This window comes from Podarcis gaigeae, assembly GCF_964106915.1.
Source record: "Podarcis gaigeae genome assembly, chromosome: 3".
Taxonomy (NCBI): Eukaryota; Metazoa; Chordata; class Lepidosauria; order Squamata; family Lacertidae; genus Podarcis; species Podarcis gaigeae.
The window spans coordinates 24,996,525-25,023,143 of NC_139680.1; the positions used below are offsets into that span (position 1 = coordinate 24,996,525).

The following is a 26,619-nucleotide window of genomic DNA, read 5'->3' on the forward strand; positions in this document are numbered from 1 at the left end:
GACGGGAAAATACGGTAAAAGGGGAAGGCATGTTTGCACCTGCTTGTTATTGCAGAAACGACAGCCATTCCCAAGTGGCAAAGGAGCAAACCCTGTTTGGAAAACCACTCAAAAGTGATCTTCTCACAGATGTGGCAAGCACCTTAGACAGTGATGTGCCTCCAGGCCTGTCTAGATCATCCATTTTACCTTGCAGTCTAGCCAAGTTTTTTTAAAAAATAATTAAAAAAGCAATGTCATTCCCTACCAAGGAGCACAGTTCCATGTACTGTTTGGTAACATACCGTAATATGGCTCGATACTGTACACAAGTGGAAAGTGCTACCATACACACAAGGAAGGGTAGTGGTGGTGGAGCTGTTGATTCGCTTGTCTGGCTACATCCCTTTGGGGATTTCCTCTCAGCCTTTGGGACAGGGGACATGAGGAAACCACAGTTAAAAGAGAGGGAAAAGAGAGAATCTGGCTTGTAGGGTCAGTAGGGAAAGCACAAGTTTTCTATGCAGAAGGTCGCCTTCAATCCACATTATCTCTAGGCAGAGTTGAGAATTGTTCTTGCCTGAAACTTCGAGAAGCTGTTGAGCTAAGGGGACCAGTGGTTTGATTCAGTGTAAGGCAACTTCTAATGCAACCCTGTCCACTGCATTTTTCTGGTACCCAGATTAAGCTTTCCTGGAGAAAACTCTTAAAAACACACACATACACACCTATGAACACTGGATTCCAGGTGTTGCATGAAAAACAAGCAGTATGTGGGAGATCTCTCATGTGAAGAAAGAATGGATAAAGCATATACACTTGAGAGACATTGTTTAGGAAAGCAGTTTCCTGTTACAAATGAAGGTGGAGGTTTTGTCACCAGAATCCCAACTTCAGGGAAACTTCACGCCAAAGGTCATTCCCATGCAGAAAATCAATGTGAACATTGGGCAGCTGCACATATGCCTATTCTGCCAGATGTGCACATGATGTGTTTATTCGTTGGGAAACCACCGCTCAGTGCTGTTTCCCACAGCATGAACACAGGGCACACATGGCACTATGTTCCTCACACCTAACAGCGCACATGCAATTTGCTATTACTAATCTAGGACATTGCCTTCTGTGAAAACACACTCAGAGGTTACCAACTCTTGGTTTCTGATTCGCTAGAAGATTGAGCGTCAGATAAATTCCGTGTGCAGGCCAGCATCTCTGTTCCCCTTCAGTATGTTGGTATTATGGGGCAACGACTTCAGATTCTTCACCCTTTTAGCTATGGCTGTTCCTTCTTTTCCAGGTGCTGGTATTGATTCCCATTTCAATTTGTGGTTCAGTCGTCTCATGGGACTCATTTGTGCAGGTGAGGAACCATGATAGAAATGGTTGCCACAAGTCCGTATTCCACCATTTTGCTACAAGTCCATGTTCCCAGACTCCATCTCAGGGGAATTCCTCCATTCTAAGAAAAGAAGGGTAAAGTGTTATTGAAATACTATGAAACACTTCATGCTGCCATTGAGCTAATATATATTTTTTATCCAGCTGTATAATGAGTACTGGAATAGTATTTTAAAGTTTGACTGCATTGGTGGTTTACTATATAAGAAGATCTCTGCTGGATCAGACCAAGAGCTTCTCTTGTCTAGCATTCTTACCTCACAACGGCCAACCAGATGCCTATGGAAAAACCCACACGTAGGCTCTGAGTGCAACAGCAGTCTCCTCACTTGTACCGGTAATTCCAAGCAATTGTTATTCAGGCACATACTGCCACTGATACTGAAGGCAAAAAAACACTTGAGGGCATGAAGCGAGGCTGGCAAGTGGTGTGCCAAGGGCCAGATAGAGGCCTGGAGGGCCACATTTGGCTTCTCAGGCTCTAGACTCCCCACTGCATGGCACTGCCTGTTGTAACAAAACATGCCTCCTTTAAAAACGACGGCACATACCTAAAGGCTTAAATGATAGAAATGGCTCCTTAACTAGTAACTCGAGCTAAATTAGATTTCCTGCACTGCACACAGGTCTGCTTTATTTATTCATGCCGTGTTTTACAAGTCATACTAGAACCCCATGAAAAATTAAGCTGGGGATATAAAAGATTCATGGCTTAAGCTCCTGACCCATTAAAAGCTCAGAGCTTTGTGCAAAGCAGTTGTCTCAGGGCACCTTAGCATACAGTCGAGTAACTACATGCATGCCCTGTTCAACTGCTCCCCTCTTTTCTTTGTCAGCTGAGGGACAGTGACATTTGTTGGTGGCCATGTAAGCAGCTCACCAGTCAACAATTCCTGAGTCTTGGCCACTGAGCTTTCATAAGCCCGCGGCCTACGAAACTCTCCTGCCCCCAAAGCTGAAGAGGAGCCCATTTGTTCACAACTTGCTTTGCCTCCTTTTGCCCCTGCGTTAGCCCTCAGTTTTATTTTTATTTTTTTTAAGCAAACGTTTAGACGACAAACGCGACAAAGCCCGGTTAAGCACAGCTCTGAAAAAGCAGCGGGAACCAAGTGAAACTCCGTAGGCACTTCCTAGCAATCGTCTGGGGATAATTGCTGTCAACCAGAACTCAGCCTTATAGGCCCCGATAGAAAAGCTCCCCTAACTGCTAGTTATTTGTTCTCTTGCAAATAGAGGCTTAGCATCCGCGTGGGTGGGATGTGCCTGGATTTTCAGCAATTATGGGTTGCATTCTCAGCAGGTGCAGCAAGGCAACCTCCCTTGGTTTAAGTCACCAGCGCTTCGCTCAAAGACCTGAATGTTTTATCGTTAACGTTAAACTCATGCCAATATGTGCTGTGTTTCTCAGGTTACTGGAATGATTCTGATTTTGTTGTGAAAATCATTCTTCCTATTCCTGCCTGGCAAGACTCCTGGGCAGTTAAGAGGCAGAAATTTAACAGGCTGTGTAGAGGGGAAAAGGTGGCAAATCCAGCGAGATTTACTGGATAACTACTTGACCCAATGGTATCTTACTGTGACGCGCATATATTTACATGGTAAGCTAATCGTCTGTGAGATGTATTTTTCAAGTGGAAACTATTTTTCATATATCAGGAACAATCAGAAATCATGGGAAGCAGGGGAGAGGTAAAATTCTCCTCACCACCTGGTGAAATTATGTGCAAGTACCAAACTTTTAACCACTGCCTTTCTTCTAGAAAAAAAAAGGTGCCGGAACTGCGTACTCTTGAGTACCCCCAGGAAAAGAAAAAAACACTGGTTGTATTTTTGTACAGGGCAGCTTCAAAGACTGTTTGTGCAGACATCATGTTAGAGAGATCTTAAACGTGGTTAAAAGATTGGTAGCAGGCAGCAACTCACTCCCTCTCTTCCTTTGGCAGCATTACTGATAGTGTGGTCGCCATGGAGTGGAGTAGCTTGGGGAGCAGGTGGCTCTGTGGTCTAAACCACTGAGCCTCTTGGGCTTGTCGATCAGAAGGTTGGTGGTTCGAATCTGTGTGATGGGCTGAGCTCCCGTGGCTCTGTCCCAGTTCCTGCCAACCTAGCAGTTCAAAAGCACACCAGTGCAAGTAGATAAATAGGTACTGTCCAGCGGGAAGGTAAACAACGTTTCCTGTTCTGTTGTGCCAGAAGTGGTTTAGTCATGCTGGCCACATGACCCAGAAAGCTGTCTATGGACAAACGCCGGCTCCCTCGGTCTGAAAGCGAGATGAGCACCGCAACCCCATAGTCATCTTTTAATGGACTTAACCATCCAGGGGTCCTTTGCTGTTTTACCTTAGCGTTCGTGGAACAGCGCTAACTGTGGATAACAGTAACTAGGGACTGGCATTAGCTGTAAAGCAAGCCAGTTCCAATTCTGGTTGAAAGCTAAAGTTCTGCAGGATTTCAGTCAGGGGCCATTCCCAGCCCTACCTGAGGATATCTGGTATCAAACCTAGAAGCTCTTGTAGGTAGACTACTGGCTCTGCCACTGACCTATGGCTTTTTCTTCTCTGCCACCCACTGTGCATTTTGCCTGTGCTTCAGAGGGTGGTGCTCTCCTCATTCTCTATATAAAGGAGAGTGAGCCTGGTTTATCAGAGCACTTAAAAGCAATCACCTCATTTTAGGGCTTTGATCTGTTAATTAAAAAAAATAAATTATATGGCTCCTACCAGTTGGGCTGCTGGAAATCTTAGCAAACTAATTACAGTGCACATCCAGAACAAAGTTTGCAAAGAGCCACGGGTGCTTAACTCTACAAGCCTTAAGCAGTTCCACAGACATTACTGGACATGAAGGCACAAGGACAAACTCAACATGCAGGCTTTGCCATCTAGATTGTAAGTAGGGTATCCTTCTGCCCCAGGGTGTTTTTAAAAAATATGAACTCTGTTCCACAGTTACGATCCTGTCTGCTAGCTGCCTTTCTTTAGAAGTGCAAGGCCTGATAAAACTGCTAACAGGTACAGGCATCTCTGTTTGCTCTCTGGACAAGGGCCAATATTTGCAGGAAGTCAATGATGTGTTGTTTCATGGCAGGAAGTTCCCAGCCTTGCAAAACTATCCTGGATTACAGAGCCGCAGGTGTACGACTCTCAAACGGCTCATCCTCTGACTAATCAATTGTGTAAATAACGTGATGATGAATTATATCTGGGCATTTTGTAGTTTAGATTAACAGAGATTACCTGGTCTAAAAGGCAGCATGTGTGTTGCCTGCATGCTCTTAAAATGCAACACTTGAATGCTTTTAGTTTAATGAAAGCTTGTTCTGTGTTAGCGAGTATCACAAAAAAAACAAGCCTCTTGCAGGCAAATGACCGTACATTTTACCACATTTATGCGAGCACAAAATGTGCAATTAGTTGCCAAGAATGTTCAACAGCCTTATTTGAACATTGTATGTCCTGCCTGATGGTTTTTACTATGATCCCCCTTCAGAGCCTTTATAAGTGCTTGCAAATTAGTAATTAGTGGTGCCCATTACAGTGGGCATTGAAGCTCATTGGGTGACCACAAAGCTGGTCAGTCCACCTCAGAGGATCCTTGTGAGGCAAATAAAATGGGTAAAGTGGGGGAAAGCACAAACACTGCCCTGAACACTTTGAGGAGTGGGCAGGATATAAAAATGCTAATAAAATTAATGTCTCTTGGAAGTTTACAAGTGGGACATTGGGATAACAGCATTGCCCTGGAGTTTGTCCCCACCATTTCAGATTCAGGAAGGGAGAAGGCTGTTTGTGTTATAATCTCTTAGTCTTTTTAAAAAAAACAAAAAAATCAAGTTTTTGGATTGTCCAGCCATTTTAGAGATGGGAACATGTTTTCTCGAAAGTCTTCTACAGGCTCAGTTCCTTGATGATGTGGCGCATATGATGCCTGATTAAATATTTTGAAGAGTCTGCTCTGCACAGTTGGCTACTTCCCAGTTGTGGCACAAATTGTTTTTTATCTGTGATTTCTGGATGCCACAAGTGGATGGTATTGATGAGCGACAGGTGAATTGTAAGGGTATAAAATAGGGTGTGTGTGAGAGGGGGGGGAGAGGGAGGGCGAGTGAACGAGGTCATGTTATATGTCTTAATATGCACATAAGCAGCAATTCTTGCCAACAGATTGCAGGTGGGATGGAGGCCCCAATCCACATACATTGTACTGGATCCTGAAAATCCTGTTGGTGGCTCATGGCTCTGAGTAAGCCATGACAACAAGAGCCAGAGTTTGGTTTTCCCTCCACCCCCACCCTCTGAAATCCTGCCTAAATTTGCATCTATAGCTATATATTAGTATGCACATATTTTATGCAAACTGGTGCCCCAAATTTCTGAAGTAGCAAGTACCAGCAGTTTAAATGGATGATACCAGAACAGCCGCCATGTACCAAATAACAAGGAACTGTAGAGAATACCAGGACAGAAGCAGGATGGTCATACGTTCTAGACTAAGGGGAATTTAAGAAGCATAGACTCTGTTATGTACTGTAGCATTCTCAGGTGAGTAGCCAATCCCATCCTGCTTGCTTGCCCCACACTACAGTACCAGTGGAAGACATTTTGCCATCTGAAGTAGAACCCACATCCTCTGTTTATTTTAAACAGCTCTTGCTCCATCATTCACACACTGATTCCTGCCTTCAGTAAATACCTGAATCAGGCTGCTTCTCCCTGATGCATGGCTGGGTCAACCCAAATTCTCAAGGTTTCTGTTCTATCTACTCTCCTTAGGCATCTCTATCTGTCTCACTTGCAAGTTAAGCCCAACTAAATTCAGTGGGACTTACTTTTGGGCAGCAATGCTAAGGCTCAGGACTGGACCATGATATTTTCTGCAACACAGACAAGACCAGTATTTAATTACAGAACCTTCTGTTTATTGACATGAGTAAGGGCTTTCATAAGAGCATAGGGAGAACCCCCTTCTGGGTTAGGTCAAAGGCACATCTAGCAGCCTACAGAGAACTCACAAGCAGGATTTGAGAGCAAGCACGTTCTCCCCACTTGTGATTCTGGGCCACTGGTATATTGCCTCTGACAGTGGAGGGACAAATTACTTAACATAATTTCATAGGAGAAAAATTAATTCATAATAAATCACATCTATTCTGCACCTGATAGTGGTCTGGTATTGCATCAGTATAGATACAGGAGGGGGCGGGAGTTGTGTTTTTAAATAAATGCTCGACCTTAGTTAATCATGGAGAAATCTTCAGCTGCATGCAGAAATGATTAGGATATACATGTGAGGTATTTGTGGTGAGGCTTCCCCGCCTCTCATAAAAAACTTGTATTAGATTTATGAGAGAAAAAGCTATTATTACAGTTATTCATTTCCCCCAGGAATGGAGATAAAGAGATTTGTTGTTTTTGCTATGCTTAAAATAAAACCTTAATGGGAATCTGACCTCGGGCATTTCGGTTCTGCTACCTTAAAATAAAAAAATACCAACCAATGTTTAACTGTTTAGCATTCTGTACAGAAGCTATCAAGTGTTTTCTGCTTTGAACCCCACCCTACCCAAAGTTAACACCGTGGGAATCCTCTGTGTTGGAACATCAGTAGTAGTGCCGGATTTATGTGTAAGCTAAACAAGCTATAGCTTAAGGCCCCACTCTCTTGCCCCCCCCCCCAATATTCTTCTTCTTAATTGTATTTCACTATTAATATACTCCTTCTTGATTGTATTTCAGTTCAACAATTACTTTGATAAAATACATATTTTGTTATGTGCAAATGGCTTTAGATACCTATTAGGTCTATAAATTACCATATAGCATATATCCAACACAAAAACAGTGACAATTCGTTGTTGACAAAGGACAGCTGGACATACAAAGGGCCCCATTACCTTCAGTGGCTTTGGGCCTCATCAAACCTAAATCCGGCCCTGATCAAGAGTCACATCCTAGTGTGCAGTCACGGCCATAATCCTAACTGACTGCGTTGAGAAAGAATATGGAGAGAGACTCAGTTTCTCCTCTGCTGATCTGGGGAATTCCTTAGCGTTTGGATCCTCAAGACCAAATGGATCTCGACTGCTTTCCATTCAAAATACCTCAGGGATATTAAATCCACGCATTTCAATTGCAGATTGCACATTTTGAAAATTAACGTCAACAGACATAGATATCTGCAAAAGCTGTCTGAGATAGTAGAAGACAGGAAGGAAGGAAGGAAGGAAGGAAGGAAGGAAGGAAGGAAGGAAGGAAGGAAGGAAAGGAAGGAAGGAAGGAAGGAAGGAAGGAAGGAAGGAAGGAAGGAAGGAAGGAAGAAAGAAAGAAAGAAAGAAAGAAAGAAAGAAAGAAAGAAAGAAATGCCAACAGATAAGGATTGGGCCCTTGGGAGGTTCTTAATTTGAAAGGGAGATGCTAGGTGCTGGCTGGTCAGCGCTTTTCTAAATGGTGCTGAACTCTGTTCTGTGAGAATCAGGCTGTAATTAAACAATTGATGCTACACTTAGTAATCGTGGTTCTGTGCTTGACTGTGGTTCTTTGAAATGCACCTTTTTAATCCAGATGCTACAAGCGGAGAAACCCTGTAATTCGCAAGGTGTAGGTGCAGTGGGTAAGATAGAGAAAGGAGCCTTCAACTGTATACCTTCCCTGCCAGGTCCATATGAGCTGCCCCTATGTCTCTCTCTGTGGCTGTTCACACACCATAGTTTTAAAAATGTATTTGATGCATGTGACTGTCTCCAGAAAAATAATTTGGGAACTGTAATTTGTTGAGGGTGCTTTGCTGAGTATACCTGAAGAAGCGTCTCCACCTCCATCGTTCTGCCCGGACACTGAGGTCCAGCGCCGAGGGCCTTCTGGCAGTTCCCTCCCTGCGAGAAGCCAGGAACCAGGCAGAGGGCCTTCTCGGTAGTGGCACCCGCCCTGTGGAACGCCTTACCACCAGATGTCAAAGAGAAAAATAACTACCAAACTTTTAGAAGACAACTGAAGGCAGCCCTGTTTAGGGAAGCTTTTAATGTTTAATAGGTTATTGTATTTTAGTGTTCTGTTGGAAGCCGTCCAGAGTGGCTGGGGAAACACAGCCAGATAGGTGGGGTATAAATAATAAATTATTATTGTTGTTGTTGTTGTTGTTGTTGTTGTTGTTAAAGCATTACTTCCCCCAAAGAATCCCGAGAACTAGTTTGTGAATGCTGTTGGGAACTGTAGCTCTGTGAAGGGTAAAGTACAGTTTCTAGGATTCTTAATGTCCTTGAAAAGTGCTACAAATGTGTGGGATTCATGCAACCTATGTCTTGAAAGCGAAGTAAATGGGGATTTTTTGTTATATGTGTTTTTAGCAACTGAAAAATAAGTTTTAAAAAACCCCAAAACATTGCAAATTCTTCAGCTGGGAATTCCTCCATACAATGACCGCAACATAACACAGACACATGGGCCTCCTTAAATCTGGAAAAGTGCAAGAGGAAGGGCACCCAGTCCCTATCGGCCTAAAAACAACAACATTGCAAGCATTCTGCCAGCTGTGCACAACAGGCACCAATGAGGTGTTTGTAGATTATGGTCAGCTTCTGGACAGACTGTGGTGGCTTTGTTTAGTAATTGACTATTCCAGCATGCTCCAGGCTGCTGTGTCCCAGCCTTAGGATGCTTGCAGACATACCTATCTACAAGAACACCTGGCCGGTTTATTTATCAAACGGGTTTCCAGTGTTTGTTTAACTTGAAACCTTGCTTGGAATAGGGAAGGGTGTCGTTTTGTGGTTGTCACGTGGGACACCAAAGAGCACTCTGCACAGCCAGCTGTTTCTGGAAACAGGAAGAGCTGCTTGCTCCCAGCACATTCCTGCTTAGAAGAGAGCAAAGCAGTTGCTAGTTCTTGCAAAGCTCCTCCTGTGCATTGGTGCCCCTGCAAACACCATAGAATGGATGAAAGGGGTGTAATCTGATGACCACTGAGTGCTTAATCTCTGTTCATTCTAGCAGGACTTTTAGTATACTTACCTGGATACTGGACTTTGCCCCTTGTTATGGAAGGACGTGGAGCCTGTCATAAGTCAGGGACATCCTGTCTTGATATAGCACTTGCTAGACACAGGGTCAGTATTCACGCTCAGTGTCCCATTAGCACATCCAAAATCACATATGGAAACAGTGGTGCAACACACAGATAGAGATGGCAACTATTTCTGTATTCTCTGTACAGTATTCTGCATTTTACTTGCCACTGGGATTACTGGAATCACTGTCATATCTGTGCATACAAATGTTTTCTCACAAGGATAGATCACAGTTGCACAGAGAAGAAAAGGTCTAGTGCGATCCAGCCTTCTGTAAAATCAACACGAGCAAGGCCCAAGTCTGTGTGGAACTTTCCACAACTACAGGGCTTTTGCATGTTAAAGGGGTTTTTCTTTTAATCTCTCCCATGAGTATACCCTCACCATAAGCACGCTGTTTGCAAAGGAACCTACTTGCAAGAAAACATGGCTAGGTTCACAAGCGAACGTCACCATCCCATCCATGTTTAGTGGGAAGTGAGTCCCACCAGGTTTAGCGGGGTAAAATCATAGTACGGAGGATTGCAAGCCTAATGCTCAAAATTTCCTTTCTATGCAGCTGCAGCCATATTGCCCAGCTGCTATTACTTTGAGCAAAATGATTTAAATGAAATCAAACAGCAAGAGAAATTCCACTTTTCAGCACATCAGAGAATGGGGGTGCCAGGAGACAGGTGGTACAAGCTATTACGAGGATATGAGAGGAGCCGTGTCACTCAACAAACCAGGTGGAATGAAGAAGAAGAAGGGAGACTGGCAAAAATTGAATTTAGCATGGTTTGCTTGCATGTGCAGAGGGAGCCCAGACAGGGAAATGAGGCAGGGGACCAAAACGGACAGCTCCTAAACAGCAAGGGGTCCAGTTTGCTTATCTTGATTAGATATAATTAAGTCCTGGGTGAATTTCTAGATTTCCTGTTAACATAGCAGGAACTTTGGTAAACAAACTATTTGCCAGGCAGCAGACTTCAGGCCTGACTTTTGACTTCCTCCTGAGGGTTTGATCCCACTCTAGCAAGTAACACGACTTTTAAAAAGTCAGCTTAAAAGCCCTAGGATTCTATGTCATGCGAAGAAGAGAAAAACAACATTTCTGGAAAGCAGATCAGGTGTACATACTGACGACATTGATCTGCATAGAATTTGAAACTCCAAATGCAGCCATTGTGCCCAGTTGGCACATCATCTATATCTTTCCTCCCTGTCTTTGTAGATTAGGTCCTCCGTTCTTTATGCCCCTTAGTATGGTTCCCCCCATGCAAGAGGTGAAGGGAGGAGGTCACTGTGTAAAGAAACACTCCAGTACAGCCAAAGATACATAAGATAATATAAGACGGGCATTGCATACCCATTATCCTTACCTGGCTATGATGCTTTCGGAGGTACTATAGCATGGTCTTAGCCTCCTTGGCTTTCTTACATGTGTACAGCCATTTGATTATCCGAGCATTGCGTTCAATTACTGACGTGCCAGTAGGGACCTGTTCTGTGAGCTCTTCTTCCAGGAGCCCATCATCACCGCTGTGCCTCGTGAAGTCGCTTTCTGACGTTGCCACACTGATGCTGCGGATACGGAAGGAAAAGTTGTCAGAAGCCACCGAAAAGTTCTCTTGGCCAAGGTCCTCTATTACCTCAGTGTCCAGGCCACAGTACTTGAAGAACGTGTCAAACTCGGAGAAAGATTTCGAATACCGAGAACTAATGTCCGACTGGGACCGGTGCAGACCTTTCCGCCTTACGTCCTTGATCTCATGAGGGGCTACCGTCAAATTTGAGGCGTTTTCACATCTGCTGGTGAGGATGGCTGCTGGGCCTGTGTTTGGGGGCGCATTGAGTCCTGCCAGATCAGAGTTTTGGCTTGCGCCTTTGACCAAAATGGACCCTTCTGTTTCAGGGTCAGCGATATCTTCCTTCAGAATGGCCTTGGCTGCCTCAGAAGGCGACGGTTTTTCCTTGAAAGGACTCGGGAACAGCCTTCGGACCAGACTCCCACGAGCGCTCTCCTGGCTTTGACCTCTCACAAACTCACATTTCTGGCGATAGATCACCAGAGAGTCTGGCCTGATCTGCCTCTTGGCGCTGCTGCGCCTCACGATCGGAAGGTCACCACGCTCAAGCGGAAGGGGGCTGGGATCCATGGCGTTGTTTACGTTGGATGGGGCACGCTTCTCCTCAGGCAGGTGATTGTTGACTTTCTTGCTCTTCACAGAGGTGCTCTCGCTGCTGCTGCTCTCAGAAGCTGAGCTGAGTGCGGTGACCGGCTCCTGCTTAGTGTTGATTACCTGCTGGCTTTTGACATACTTGGCCTTGTCTGCTGCCAGTCTTTCCACGGCGCTTTTCCGGCCCGGGTTGCCCGCCTCCATCTGCTTGCGAAGGTATTCGGGGCCCTTGTTGAGCAGCCGCACTGTCAGCGAGGAATGGAAGCCAGAGATGGCATGCATTCTCACCGCGCGAGAGATTTCTGTTGGCATAGCAGGCAGCTCTCAGGTGTCCCACGAGCTCAATCACAGTTCAGGAAAAAGAACAGCCGATTTCACAATCCCTGTCTCCTCCCTTAAGTCCCGAGCCTTCATGGATAACAAATTCAGGGATCCTTCCCCAAAACAGCCAGCCCCTGCTGCTAGCTTGCTCTGTTTTTATTACTATTATCTATCTTTGAAAGAAGAAAACTCCTCTCTGCCTTAGAAACAGCCCAACTGTCTGCGCTTGCTGCAGACACTCTGACTGCACGCACCTCCACACAGCTGCTTCCTTGCACATTCACCTTTCGGCTGAGCCAACCCCTGCGAGCCAGACACAGCCAATCCTGTCTGAGCGACGAGGCCTCTCTGACATCACCCAGAGAAGGAGATGGCTCATTGACGTTAGAGGAGTGGCTCAGACCATCAACACTCCATTTGCCTCTAGCAAGGACAAGCCCTAATGAAAGTGTTTGTTTAGCATATGCTTTCAGCTGCCTCCTCCTACAGCAGCCAGGGAAGTCTGTGAATGAAAATGCCAGAGGAGTCCTCCTGCAGCAAAAGGCTGAGAGACAGAGGTGCCTGGGAGAGAAACTTTGCAAATGCACTGCTGGCTCCTCCTAGAGAGGAACTAGGTTTAAACAGGGCACAGGATTGCTTCTATTACCTGTTTTGCTATTTTGGAAATTTCCTGCCGCAGCTCCAGAACTAGCCCTATTAAATATCTTCTGGGGCAACAACAGACACACACATAACAAGGAGCCCATAAGTCATTGACTCAAAGCTGCTAGAAATTTCAGGAAAGTGAGATAGAAGAAGCCAAAGATGGATTTTCTTGTACACTTTTTAACCAGAGATTAAAACCCAGCGACCTTTCGCATGCACATCATTTGCTCTATCATTGAATTGCAGTCCTTCCTTCACCCAATGAATACCCTTCATTCTTTGCTTTAAAAAGCCATCAGGCAGCTCAACAGCTGCTGTGGCTTGCCCTGGGGATATGTAAAGCGATTGCTATCTGGAGATTTCCTACCTTGAAGTCAGAGGTGCTGTCAACCTTGGTTCATTAATATATGTCAAGTGCTTAGGGACTCATCCTTACGCAAGTGATTATTAAGGCATCTGACTGGAAGAAACAGTTGTGACATTTGGAAACTGACTGGTCAAATACTGTCAGTGGGCCACCTATCATTTGACTTTAGTCCAATATGGCCAAGATCTGAAAGAAGTCAAGAAAAAAACATACTGGGTAAGTGCAGCCTCCATGTTGTTGTTTTGTTGTAGCAGGCCTTAGATCAGTGTTGGGTCTCTAGCTGCTTTGGGACTACAACTCCCATCATCCCTAGCTACAAGGACCAGTGGTCAGGGATGATGGGAACTGTAGTCCAAAAACAGTTGGAGACCCAAGTATGGGAAACACTTCTTTAGAAGCAGATACCACACCCACTGCTGCCATGCAATCCCTGGAAAGTCCTCCCCACACCATGAGGGATTGTGGCCCTTGAGATAACAGGCTTCCCACCTTTGTTCAGTTTTCAAAGAAAATATGTATTTTTCTATTTATTACTTTGTTCCAGTCTTCCTAACGTGACTGATTGCAACTTAAGTTCTTACTTCTGCTCATTACCTCCATCTTGGCTGTGACATCCTGCTCAGACACAATTTTCTGCCACACCAACCCCAGTCCCAGGTGTTTTCAGTAGATCAGATGCTTCATGACAGATATTCTCCACATTTACACAAGGCAAGCTCTGAATGTAGACAGGATGCCCTGTTTCTGCTAGCCCACTTCTTGGACCTTCTTCTGCACTGAGAGGCTTCAACCTGCGCATGATAACAAGCTTCTCCTAATTGAATTAACTCTCGAGATTAAGTAATGTTGTGGATAACAAGGGTAAAATGGCTCAGCTCTTCACTATAATTATATCAATTCCAAAGCTGTAAGAAACAAATGAGCTTAAATCCCAGCATTCAAGGTTCATTAGGTTTACTTTGCACGGAGCAGAATCACACATGTGATCAGTTCTTACAGTGCATGCAAATGTTCCGGACAAGAGCCCAGTGTTTCTTGCTGGAGAGAGTGTGATGTTCATAAAACTTATGGTCTGAGTTCCATTTAAACACACACACACGCCGTCCTTATGAGGTCATTTCTGCATCAGGAATCTGTTAGGAAATTTCTGCTTTTGTGAACAGCTGATGTCACTGGAGAGATGTTCAGACCACCGACAAAAGGATAAGAAGAGGCCGCTCTAAGTTGTGTCAATTGATACGCAAAGCAATCCAACTGAGCTGCTTTTTCCTCCCTCCCCCATTGTGAAGCATCCACTTGAGAGGGAGGGGAAAGAATCGGCAAAGGATTATCAAAGTTCACCCAAAGTGCAATCCAGACAGGCTTGGAGCTGTCTGCATATAATCCCTGGTCAAACAGTTAAACTGTAAGGCTTGGCATACAATTTTCATTTCCTTGATTGAGAAAGAGGCACCAGTTGCTAACTGTGTGGGGAGGGCCAAGCTGCCAGTCTGAGCAATGTTAACAGTTCACTCTTTGCTTGTCTCCAGAATTCCTCTGTCAGTGAACTTCTGCCTAATCACACGCTTGTGAACCAGCCAAGGTGGCCTCTGCTCTTTCTTAACGCCAGTCTTAATCAAGGAAAGGCCTACCATGGACTTCAAAGGGTTTGGGATAGGTGAGTGCTTATGACCTCATTTCAGAAAAAGGAAACCTGAGAGAGAAATGATGTTGGGACTGAGAGGGAGGCCTGGAGATGCTATCTGTGAAAAGCTCGCAGGTGGTAGGACTGAGAATCTGCTGAAGAAAGCCTGACGGTGAGTTGAAAGGAACGGCAGATCCATATAATACATGCAACACACGTCCGTCTCTCCTAGCATCACCACCGCACCATACATTTAAGCCCGCGACTTCCCCTAAATAATACTGGGAACTATAGTTTGTTAAGGGTGCTGGGTCTGTGAGATGAAATCAACAACTTTTGCATCCAAATATGGCCGTATTACAGTGGTACCTCAGGTTACATACGCTTCAGGTTACATACGCTTCAGGTTACAGACTCCACTAACCCAGAAATAGTCCTTCAGGTTAAGAACTTTGCTTCAGGATGAGAACAGAAATCGTGCTCCGGTGGCGCAGTGGCAGCAGGAGGCCCCATTAGCTAAAGTGGTGCTTCAGGTTAAGAACAGTTTCAGGTTAAGAACGGACCTCTGGAACGAATTAAGTACTTAACCTGAGGTACCACTGTACATTTAAAGCCCGTGACTCCCCCTAAATAATACTGGGAATTATAGTTTGTTAAGGGTGCTGGGTCTGTGAGATGGAGTCATTTGCATAAAATGTACTTTGGATGCACCTGAAATCAACAACTTTTGCATCCAAATATGGCGACCGTATTACAGTGTTACCTCAGGTTACATACGCTTCGGGTTACATACGCTTCAGGTTACAGACTCCGCTAACCCAGAAATAGTCCTTCAGGTTAAGAACTTTGCTTCAGGATGAGAACAGAAATCGTGCTCCGGTGGCGCAGCGGCAGCAGGAGGCCCCATTAGCTAAAGTGGTGCTTCAGGTTAAGAACAGTTTCAGGTTAAGAACGGACCTCTGGAACAACTTAAGTACTTAACCTGAGGTACCACTGTATATGGTTGAATACAAGGGATGATTAAGGCAAAGGACACACTGAAAACCAGGTTTGGAAGAGAGATAGCACCATGTCCATGTTCAGCGGGTTGATTCCATGGACAGGGAATAATAGAATCATAGAACTTAAAGAATTGGAAGGGACCCTAAGGGTCATCTAGTCCAACCCCCTGCAATGCAGGAATCCTTTGCCCAACGTGGGGCTTGAACCGTGAGATTAAGAGTCTCCTGCTCTACCGACTGAGCTATCTATTTTATACTAATTGTAACAAGGGGAGAACTGGTGCCATTTATTTTGCACTAAGAATAACAAGAGGGAACTGGTATAGTAATTTAAAATGGCAGTTGTTCACCTGGCTCAGGGTGGTAGAGCAGGAAGAGCAGAGGGATGAGGTGTACAGGCCTCCTGGTGACTTTCCTGGCATCTTTGTAAATGGACTTTCCCCCCTTTTGAAGGACAAGGATGTGGGTGGGGGACCTTTATGGTTCCATGAGCCAGATCCTTATCAGGATCTGCCTCTCAGGCAATTTTGACAGGTGGGCAGTGGCAGTGGCGTAGGGTGGGTTGTCAGCACCCGGGGCAAGGCAAGTAATTTGCGCCCTCTAACCTATGGATTTGCGCCCCCTAACCTGTAGATTTGCGCCCCCTAACCCTAACAACCAGATGTTGCACCCGGTGCGGCTGGCCCCCCCTGCACCCCCCACGCTACGCCACTGGGCAGTGGAAATTGCAGTTTACCCCTCACAGAAAGTGTGTTCTCCTTCATAGAGAGCACGTGTTGCAGTGGGGTCTAACAGGACACCCCCTCTTGGTTACTGGGCGGGACCATTTGGATGGCCATGACTGTGACTGGGGCAATTTGGGTTGTTGGGGAGATTTTGATGTTGCCATTTAGAGGGTTGGCCCAAAGGTTGTATATTCTTGGCACACAGCTTTTTTCAGTCTCTTTTGCTGTGTGCATCGGATTGCCTGCCCACTCTCCCTAATTTAGGGCTGTTGCGTTTGACATTGCTATACCTGTCATGGGGTCGTCATGGGGCAGGGGCCTGGTAGGAGTTTTGTCCATTTAGCTGATTGGCTGGTGCCATTTGGTTTTTGCCTACTGCGTAGCAAATCGTCACAATTTAGGCATTGGTTAAAATTTGGTTGGTGGAGGGGTAAGGGTTGGCTGCTGCTGCAAGAGAATTCCATTAAAAGAATCCAGGGGTTTGCCAGACATTTGTCCGTATCCCTGGCATGGGGCTAGGGCCGTGCGAGCCCCTGGGAGCATGCGGGGAGGGGTGACGGTGTGGTGCCCAGCCCCATTCTCTCCCCAATATTGTTTTCCCTTGCTGACTTCCGCGGAATCCGGAAGTCAGTTTTGTCCCAGGGCGGGAGACAGATAGTCGTAACCAATGCCTAAGCAACCACTCACATTATGTATTTTAATAAAGTTGTGGCCAAAATTATGCCAAAAACCTTAAACAAAAATTCTGTGTGAATTGTGATTTATTTAGGGGGTGGCTTGGGGACCTCGGCACGCAACTCTAATTCTCAGGACCCTTAACACACCAATAGCTCCCAGGATTCCTTTAGAAAAGCCATGTGCTTTAAATGTGCAGTGTGGTGACAATCCTGGAATAGACAAGGAGTGCGAACTGTATAAGGCAACTTCAAAAAAGATATTTTTGTTTATCCTGTACATTTTGTATTCAATAAAATCTTACTTGTTCATTTATTTATTTTTAAAAAGCCCAACCCTTGGAGATTTCATGCACTGTTAGCTTCCCTTTGATTCTTATCTTTCCAGTCACTCTCTCGCTGCTCTTTGCAGGCAATGGATTCTTCCCCCTTTGCTTGTTATATCCTGTCCAGCTTACTGCGATATTATCTAACCCCGCTCTCTCTCTTTCACAGACAACGGATCTATAAGGATGCCTGATTACTGAAAGCGATTGCCCACAGGCAGCTAGGAACAAAAATAGCCCAGCACAGCATCGTGATTGAACTGCCGTGCTGCATTTGACAGGCAGGTCTTTTAAGACATTTCATCCTCCTTGTGTATCAGATGTTGGGCTGAGTTCTGCAGACCAGTTCAAAAAGTCTTTATGATAAATTAGATCCTGTTCCCTCCTCACCCTCTAGCCTTACACTCTCCTGTCTGCCTTAGCTAACCAGTCTGTGTGGTAGAAATGGCAAGGCAGGAGACAAGGCCTTTCCTTTTCTTCCCTTCTTCCTCTTGGAGGTGGTTTACCTAGAGATGAACCCCAGCAGCTCACGTGCCACCTTGACACACTCTTTGAACCTAATCTACCTCACAAGATTGTAGTGAGGATAAAATAGGTAGAGAAGAGGTGGAGGAGAATAAATAATCAATAACCCCCATTATTTGGAGGGGGGAGCCCTTCACCACAATGAATGGTGTTGCCCCAGCACAACTTTGTGTGAGACAAAATACCTCAAGGACCACCTCTTTCCATATGAACCTACCTGGACCCTGAGATCATCTTCTGAGGCCCTCCTTTGTGTGCCTCCTCCTCGAGTGGTGCGGAGGGTGGCAACACGAGAACAGGCCTTCTCTGCAGTGGCTCCCCGTCTGTGGAATGCTCTTCACCTGGCGCCTTCATTACACACCTTTAGGTGCCAGGCAAAAGCGTTCCATTTTAACCAGGCCTTTGGCTGATCCGTTTGACATCCTATATACCCTTTTAAAATGTAGCTCTTTTCTGGGGGGTTGTTATTGTTGTGATCTTTTCTGTGAATCGCCCTGAGACCTCCGGGTATAGGAAAGTATATGAACTCAATTAATAATAATAATAATAATAATAATAATAATAATAATAATAATAAACTCAACATGAGAATGTTCTATTCAGCAACATCCTTGTAGCAAGCGTAGTTGCTACAAGGAAGAGTACACTTTTGACAACACTCTTGTGAAGCATGGATTCTTGAGTCCTGTAAGGCCAGCTCTGGGCTTTATGGACAGTTGCTGCTAAGCCGTATGAGCTCCAGAAGTGCCGATTCTGTTCGCGCTACGTTCTTGCAAGGTTCAGTGATTTCACAGTAGATCATTAAGCCTGTATCCCCCTAAGGTGCTGACACCAAAACCACTTTTCTCCTCTGATTTTCAGTTATGCTGGCATTTGCAGAGCCTTCTGTGACTCACTTGACATTTGCCCAGACTTGCCAAGCAGGAGCAAAGTCACTTCAAGGACCAAAGCATTCCAAATCTAGAGTGAATGACTCTCCAAATGGGTTACATTACAAGGAGCTGTCTTAGGCCTTTCATCCACACAAGTGTTTTTCCTCATTACCCCGATGTAAATATTACATGTTTAAAATGATATACAGGCTGCAGTCCAAAACAACATTTACTCCACAGTGGTGCGGAATTAACTAGATCTTAGAGCATGGAAGGAATGTTAGCATGCATTTGCTTATCATCTTCCAGGAGCTTAAGTGACCTCTCCTCTCCTTTATTTGTGAATGCAGCATGGGAGTTATCAGCTTGGCATATTGTTTTGACTTTGAAAGGAGACACAACAGCATACCAAGGCTGCAAGTCCCGCCTGCCTTGCTTCACTTTCACACATTTGTGGTGTGTTGGTCTTGCATTGAAACAAGCAGATCCTTCACGCCAGATGTCCACACATATCTTGTGGTAAACCACAAGTGAAACGTGAGAACTTCAGAACATTATTACCAAGACTTTGCGGCTTAGGGTCAGTCTCTGTCATGTTTCTTTGTTGTTTCTTAGAAAGTCTTGTGAAGGCAGATAGATCTACCACAAGGCTGTAAACAGGGTGGTGTGAGAAGCACATTCTAATATATCAACCACTAGCAATATACACATCTGCCAAAACATTTGCTGTGGTAAAACACTGCTAGAACACAGCTACATCATCATCATCATCATAATTTATTTGTACCCCGCCCATCTGGCTGGGTTTCCCCAGCCACTCTGGGCGGCTTCCACAAAGACCAAAAGTACACTAAGATGTCACACATTAAAAACTTCCCTGAACAGGGCTGCCTTCAGATGTCTTCTAAATGTCAGGTAGTTGTTTATCTCTTTGACATCTGGTGGGAGGGCGTTCCACAGGGCGGACGCCACTACCGAGAAGGCCCTCTGCCTGGTTCCCTGTAGCTTTGCTTCTTGCAATGAGGGAACCGCCAGAAGGCTCTCGGCGCTGGACCTTAGTGTCCAGGCAGAACGATGGGGGTGGAGACGCTCCTTCAGGTATACTGGGCCGAGACCGTTTAGGGCTTTAAAGGTCAACACCAACACTTTAAATTGTGCTTGGAAACGTGATGAAAATGGGGCCACGTATAGCTGCTAAATTTTAATGGGTGCTTTTCACTAGAATGTTGCAAACCGAGTGAAATGCAAATATATTGCGAACACTTCACCTGAGGAAGTGTTCCATTGCATTTTTCTTCCACCCCTTCAGTATACCTGAAGGAGCATCTCCACCCACATCGCTTAGCCCGGACACTGAGGTCCTCCTCCGAGAGTCTTCTGCTGTTTCCCTCACTGTGAGAAGCGAAGTTACAGGGAACCAAGTAGAGGGCCTTCTCGGTAGTGGCACCCTCCCTGCGAAACACCCTCCTTTCAGATGTCACGGAGATAAAGAATGACACAACTTTTAGAAGACACCTGAAGGCAGCCCAGTATTGGGAGGTTTTTAATGTTTAATGTTTTTATTATGTTTTTAGATATGCCGTAAGCCACCGGATAGGTGGGGTATAAATATTATTATTGCTATTATTGTTGTTGTTGTTATTACTTGTGCTTCTGCACTCTTCCCACCCATCCTTCATTAGCATCTGTGATAGACTAGGAGCACAATCCTACACACACTTACTTGGGAGCAAGCCCAATGCAGCAGGACTTCCTTCAGAGTAAACATGGTTTCCTTTCATTCATAGATCTTATTTCTATCCCCATCTTTCTATGCCACAGATACGCTTGCGTCGGATTGCACTGAAAGTGCACTTTCGTAACAGTGGCTGTGCAGAATACGGTCCGACGAGAACTAGTAGACCCAATATCTTACAGTCATCCGCTTAATTCCTTCCAGGTGGGATTCTGGCACACTCAGGGCTGTTCATACATTTATAAGGGGAGCAGATGGCCGAGGTGCGCACACCCACTGAGAACAGCTGGCAGCTGTCACAGCAGCAAAATACGGTCCCATTTGATAATGAACTTCCAAAATAATTCACCTCCTGTTGGGAGACCTTGCACTGCACTCTGGCTGTATAAACACGGAGCATTTTAACTGAGAACCTTGCCATCATGAAGGGGAGAGATATTTTCTCCCAAAAGAAAAATGATTTAAGCTTATTTTAATGTTAGTAGTTGTTGAAAAAGCAAGGTAAATCTAGAGGGGTGTTTTTTTTTAATGTATGGAGCTGGGAATACATTTAACAGACAAGGACCATTGATGTGTCCTGTTTTGTTTTTTAAAAGAGTGCAACAATAAAAACATATAACAAATGTGCATTCTGGAGGCTAAGAATGTGCCCACAGAGGACCATCGCAATGCACAAAGCACTTTTGCAACTGTCTCTCATTTATTCAAATAGCAACAGGCTAAAGAGGAGGGATGTTGACTTGTCCAAGGTCAAGCAAGTGTGCTTCATGGCTGGGTAGAGATTAAAAGCTAGCTCTCCCCTCTCAAAACCCAAGGTCCCATATTTCGTAGCCCATATTGATCTGATGGATTCTCTTACATGTGCAACTCCCCATTGATGCGAGGTTACTTCCAAGGCACCACACGTATGTCTGAATTGTGTGTATATTTTAATTGTGTATATTTGAAACACCATTGAAAAATCCTGCAAACACCTTCTGAACCTCTGCGAACCCTTGAAAACCCCTATATAAAAAAAACAACAACCAGCAGCACTTACCAGAGGCCAAACTCCGCCACAACTGCTCCCTCCAAATCTTCTTGCTCAAACTCCCAGATCTCCACAGGTCTCAAGAGTCAGTGCAAGGACTCCTGGGATTGCTAGATGCTGTTTTTGCAACTTTTTGCCCTTTCTGGGCACTTTTAGGGCTGTTTTTGCCATTGTTATAGTCACCTCTGGGTTCAGCATGGTGCAGCGGTACACAACCGCATGTCAATTGACTGTTGCCTATACTTACTTCTGAGCAGATATGCACAGAATCAGGCTTTTAGCTGTGAAGTCGCTCCAAGAGGGGACGAGCCTAACACTGCCCTCGGTCCCATTGCCACCTTTGCTTCATCTCCTCCCCTGGAAATACAGTACAAAGATATTCAAAACAAATGCTTCATGCTTCATGTTGTGGTGGCCACTCATCTTAGAACAAATTAGCTCTATTTTATTTTTGTCCCCCCTCATTTCTTGATGTATCCTGAGTAAATACAGCTGGCCATACCGTAAGAAAATAAAACATTGTGGATCATTTCCCTAATCCATTTTTTCCCCCTCCAGCTTATGCAAGTCAATTTATTCAAAGGATCTTCCATCAATATGCAAAAAAAGAAGAAGAAGAAGAGCAGATTTTCTTGGATGACCTACTGAGATAATAATGTACTCAGCATATCTCTCAGATCCAACTGAAGTGACAAGTTTCTGTAGCATTAATCCTTCAGGGGATGTGGTTTGGAACGAGATCAGAGCGAAAAAAGGAGAAAACTTTGCTGTAGGTTAAGGATATGTTTTCATTTAAAAAGACGTCAGTCAGGTTAATTCACTCTATCACTTAACCGAATTAAAGGAACACCGAAGATGTTGAACACACATTTTTAACTAGGGTTGTCCTGAATAATTCATGCAATGCTTGCTGGAAAACAACCAACAGGCACTGCACAGCTCTTGAGTCCACGAAAGCAGAAAAAGGGATTGAGGGAGGGAGAAACTACTTAGAAATATTATGTTGTCAAGCGGAAAACTATATGTTTACGCTTTCTAAACCACGGTTATGTGTTTAATCTTCAAACTTTGAGACGCAACATGTAAAAAAAAAATCAAAATAAGGAAAAACAGCTTTGTGCTTTGTGCGTCTGTAGAATGTGCTACTAGGCCCTTTGAGGCCTAGCTGTAGGTTCGCTTTTTATGTTTATAAAACTCTTGCAAAATGCATTTTACGCCATATGAGGGAACTCAGCAAAGCAAGTTCCCACTTATAATTTGTTTCTAAGCAATGAACATGTTACAATTAGCTGCTCCAGTTGCATGATGCAGGTTTGTGAGGGAAGTAAAATTCTTAAAATACAGCTTGTGTTGTGGTTTCAAACAAACTCAAGGGTTGGCTGGCCAAGCTTTTTATTACTTCATTATTGTTATTACGTGTATATTGCACATTTCCCTCAAAGAGCTCAAGGGGACCTATATAATTCTCCCCCTCCTCACAACAACAACCTTGTGAGGTAGGTTAGGCTGAAAGACAGTGACTTTGCTATGCATTACTAGTGCAAAGGTATTACTGTACACACACACACACACAGTAGCAGAAGAAGGGGGGGGGAACCTGTTGACTATTTCTACTTGGTATTCCCCACTTTCAAAAAAGAACGCACAATGTTAAAATTATGCATCCAGGGAATCCAAATTCAGTGCAACCGAATCAGTATGCTTACGAAGATTGGTCTTGTTTACATATTTTATTTATTTTGCATAATTTATACCCTTTTGTATATTTCATTCTGCTTTTCCTAATCACGGAAACAGGCCTGGAGCTTGACAAGACACGGCAGCCTCAACTCACTCAGAGGAATCCTTATTTAGCCTTCTGACTAATTAGATTTTTATCCCCATACTTCCAAGCATATCTTCCTACTCTTAATGGCTAGACTTCTGGTTTATTTATTTTTATGGAAACTGGATCGAGCACCCTTTCTACACCCGCTCCAATCACCTTTGTAGCATTCACGGCTGCATTTTAAGAACAACAGACAGGCACCAGCATCAGAAAGCTGATTCCTGTCTCCTGATTCTCATCTAATTTGTCCCACGTTGTGTGTTTCCATGGAATCAGGGCATTGACACAGCTCTGTCAATACTCTCAGTTGCCCTGATGACGAGTGGCTGATTTTATCAAGGCTGCCATTTTGAATGCCATTTCCACGCTTGATGTAAGTTAGTGAGGTGTTTTTGGAAAGGCCTACATTTGCGAGCCCCTTTCATCACAGGACTCAGCTATACAGCTCCAAATCAAACATTGTAAAGTGTAATATACAAATGTGACACTAGATGGTGACACAGAGCTATGCAAAATTCAATGTGTTTTTCAAAACATTTTAAAAGCATTTTTACAGTGTTTTTTTGTATGTGTATAGATTCCACTGGGGGACACAGGTGGTGCTGTGGGTTAAACCACAGAGCCTAGGACTTGCTGATCAGAAGGTCGGCGGTTCGAATCCCTGTGATGGGGTGAGCTCCTGTTGCTCGGTCCCAGCTCCTGCCAACCTAGCAGTTCGAAAGCATGTCAAAGTGCAAGTAGATAAATAGGTACTGCTCCAGCAGGAAGTTAAACGGCATTCCGTGCGCTGCTCTGGTTCGCCAGAAGCGGCTTAGTCATGCTGGCCACATGACCCAGAAGCTGTACGCCGGCTCCCTCGGCCAATAAAGCGAGATGAGCGCCGCAACCCCAGAGTCGGTCACAACTGGACCTAATGGTCAGGGGTCCTTATAGATTCCACCACAATTCTCTCCATATGTTGAGTGATGGAAATGAGGGAGAACAAGCAAAAATAAATAAGCTTAGAAAATAAGTAAGCTTCAAATTCAAAGGAGTACCTCAAAAAAAAGCACTTATTATCTGACTGGCAAAGGCAAAAGCCATACAGAATAGAAAAGTCTTCACTAGCCGGTGGAAAACAGTAAAGGGCGGTTGGTGGGTGAGCAGCCAAACTTCATAGAGAAAGTCGCTCTGCATTTTGGGTGCTGCACAGAGAAGGCCATCCTTCAATGTGTTGCCCTCTGTTTCTTCCAGGTGGGACGCAATGGCCTTTCTGCCAGGTGCAGGAAGCAGGCTGACAAGGAAGGAGGTAGTCCTTTAGGTATCATCGAACCAAGCCGCTTAGGGCTTTAATGGTAATTACCAATGCTTTAAATTGTGCCTGGAAACCAGAGCAGCTGATGCAGGATAAACATCTTTTGGTCTTTGCCACCTCATTGCAGCCCAAATGTGGCTTCTGAAATGCTCAGTTGTTGCTTTCTTATCTCTGTAGATGATTGCGTGCTTTGTTGTGCTATATAGAGGAGAAGAACAGACAGAAACTTTGACTCGCAGATAAAGGGAACAACAGGCTCAATGGAGTTTTCAGTGTACAGATACATCTCTCCAGTGATAACCTTTGCCCAACTTAAGGAGAACACAGAAGAGATCCAAAGTGAAATTGATTGACTCTTGGCCACGGGTTGGCAAACTAAGTCCCGGGGGCCGGATCTGGCCCAATTGTCTTCTAAATCCGGCCTGCGGACGGTATGGGAATCAGCATGTTTTTACATGAGTTGAATGTGTGCTTTTATTTAAATGCATTTCTGCGTTATTTGTGGGGCCTGCCTGGTGTTTTTACATGAGTAGAATGTGTGCTTTTATTTAAAATGCATCTCTGGGTTATTTGTTCATCCCCCCCCCCAAATATAGTCCGGCCCCCCACAAGGTCTAAGGGACAGTGGACCTGCCCCCGCTGAAAAAGTTTGCTGACTCCTGCTCTTGGCAGTCATAGAGAAAGCTATTAACAACAGAGGCAGGGCTGAGATGTGGGAAGGGCTACGGCTCGGTGGCAGAGCCTGTGTTTTGGGTGCATAAGGTGCCAGGTTCGATCCCTGACATCACCAGGTATGGACCCCTGCCTGAAACCCTAAAGAATTGCTGCCAGTTAGTGTCAGCTGCACTGCGCTAAATAGGGATCAATGGTTCGACTCTATAAAGGCAGGATTCTACGTTCTCATGATGAGCAACCACTGTGCACCTAGTACATAACCTCAAACCTTTCTCCGATGGAAATAGGGACATACTCTATAATAATAATACCCTGCCCATCTAACTGGGTTGCCCCAGCCACTCTGGGAAGCGCCCACCATATAAAAACATAAAACATAGAGTGGTAGTTAGAACTGACAGAATATGCCAAATGGGCAAGGGCAGATTTTAAGGAGGAGTGGAAACCTTATGTTGAATATTTAAAGAATTGTTGCATGTCGAGGTCCCCAAGCCACCCCCTAAATAAACCACAATTTACACAGAATTTTTGTTTAAGGTTTTTGGCATAGTTTTGGCCACAACTTTATTAAAATACATAATATGAGTGGTTGCTTAGGCATTGGTTATGACTATCTGTCCCCGCCCCGGGACAGAACTGACTTCTGGATTTCAGCGAAAGCCAGTAAGGGAAAACAATATTGGGGAGAGAATAGGACTGGGCACCACACCGTCACCCTCCCTGCATGCTCCCAGGGGCTTGCACGGCCCTAGCCCCTTGCCAGGGATACAGAAAAATGTATGGCAAGCCCCTGGATTCCTTTAATGGAATTCCCTTGCAGCAGCAGCATTGGAGGGGCAGGCACAGCCAGCCCTTACCCCTCCACCAACCAAATTTTAACCAATCTCTAACCGCAGCCTTACAAGTTGTGACAATTTGCTGCGCAGTAGGCAAAAAACCAAATGACACCAGCCAATCAGCCAAATGGACAAAATTCCTACCAGGCCCCTGCCCCAAAGCAGACAAGCCCATGACAGGCATAGCAATGTCAAACGCAACAGCCCTAAATTAGGGAGGGTGGGCGGGCGATCCAATGCCCACAGCAAAAGGGATTGAAAAAAGCTACATGCCAAGAATATATAACCTTCGGGCCAACCCTCTAAATGGTAACATCAAAATCTCCCCAACAACCCAAATTGGCCCAGTCACAGTCATGGCCATCCAAATGGTCCTGCCCAGTAACCAAGAGGGGGTGTCCTGTTAGACCCCACCGCAACATGTGCTCCCCATGAAGGAGAACACGTGTTGTAAACATGCAACAACACGGGTAGGATTTGAATAAAGATCAGCAGTTGAATACTGTGGAGAAGATGGCATATGGAATAACTATAATAAGA

General features: G+C 44.9%; 1 protein-coding gene and 2 long non-coding RNA genes across 3 annotated transcripts in view; 2 read left to right on the forward strand and 1 right to left on the reverse strand.

Moving 5' to 3' along the window:
* The window catches only part of LOC310840856, a 145,067-nt gene that overhangs the window by 18,607 nt on the left and 99,841 nt on the right, over positions 1–26,619 (forward strand). The window lies entirely within an intron of this gene.
* On the reverse strand, positions 220–12,245 carry FAM110C (family with sequence similarity 110 member C). Its single transcript, XM_083730736.1, has 2 exons — positions 10,804–12,245; positions 220–1,441 (listed from the first exon to the last, which is right to left on the reverse strand). Exon 1 carries the CDS (start codon positions 11,911–11,913, stop codon positions 10,828–10,830), a length of 1,086 nt encoding a protein of 361 aa, XP_083586862.1. The 5' UTR covers positions 11,914–12,245; the 3' UTR covers positions 220–1,441; positions 10,804–10,827.
* LOC310840769 lies at positions 22,940–25,048 on the forward strand. The gene is made up of 3 exons (XR_014562113.1): positions 22,940–23,647; positions 24,508–24,608; positions 24,746–25,048. It is a non-coding gene; the product is annotated as an uncharacterized lncRNA (long non-coding RNA).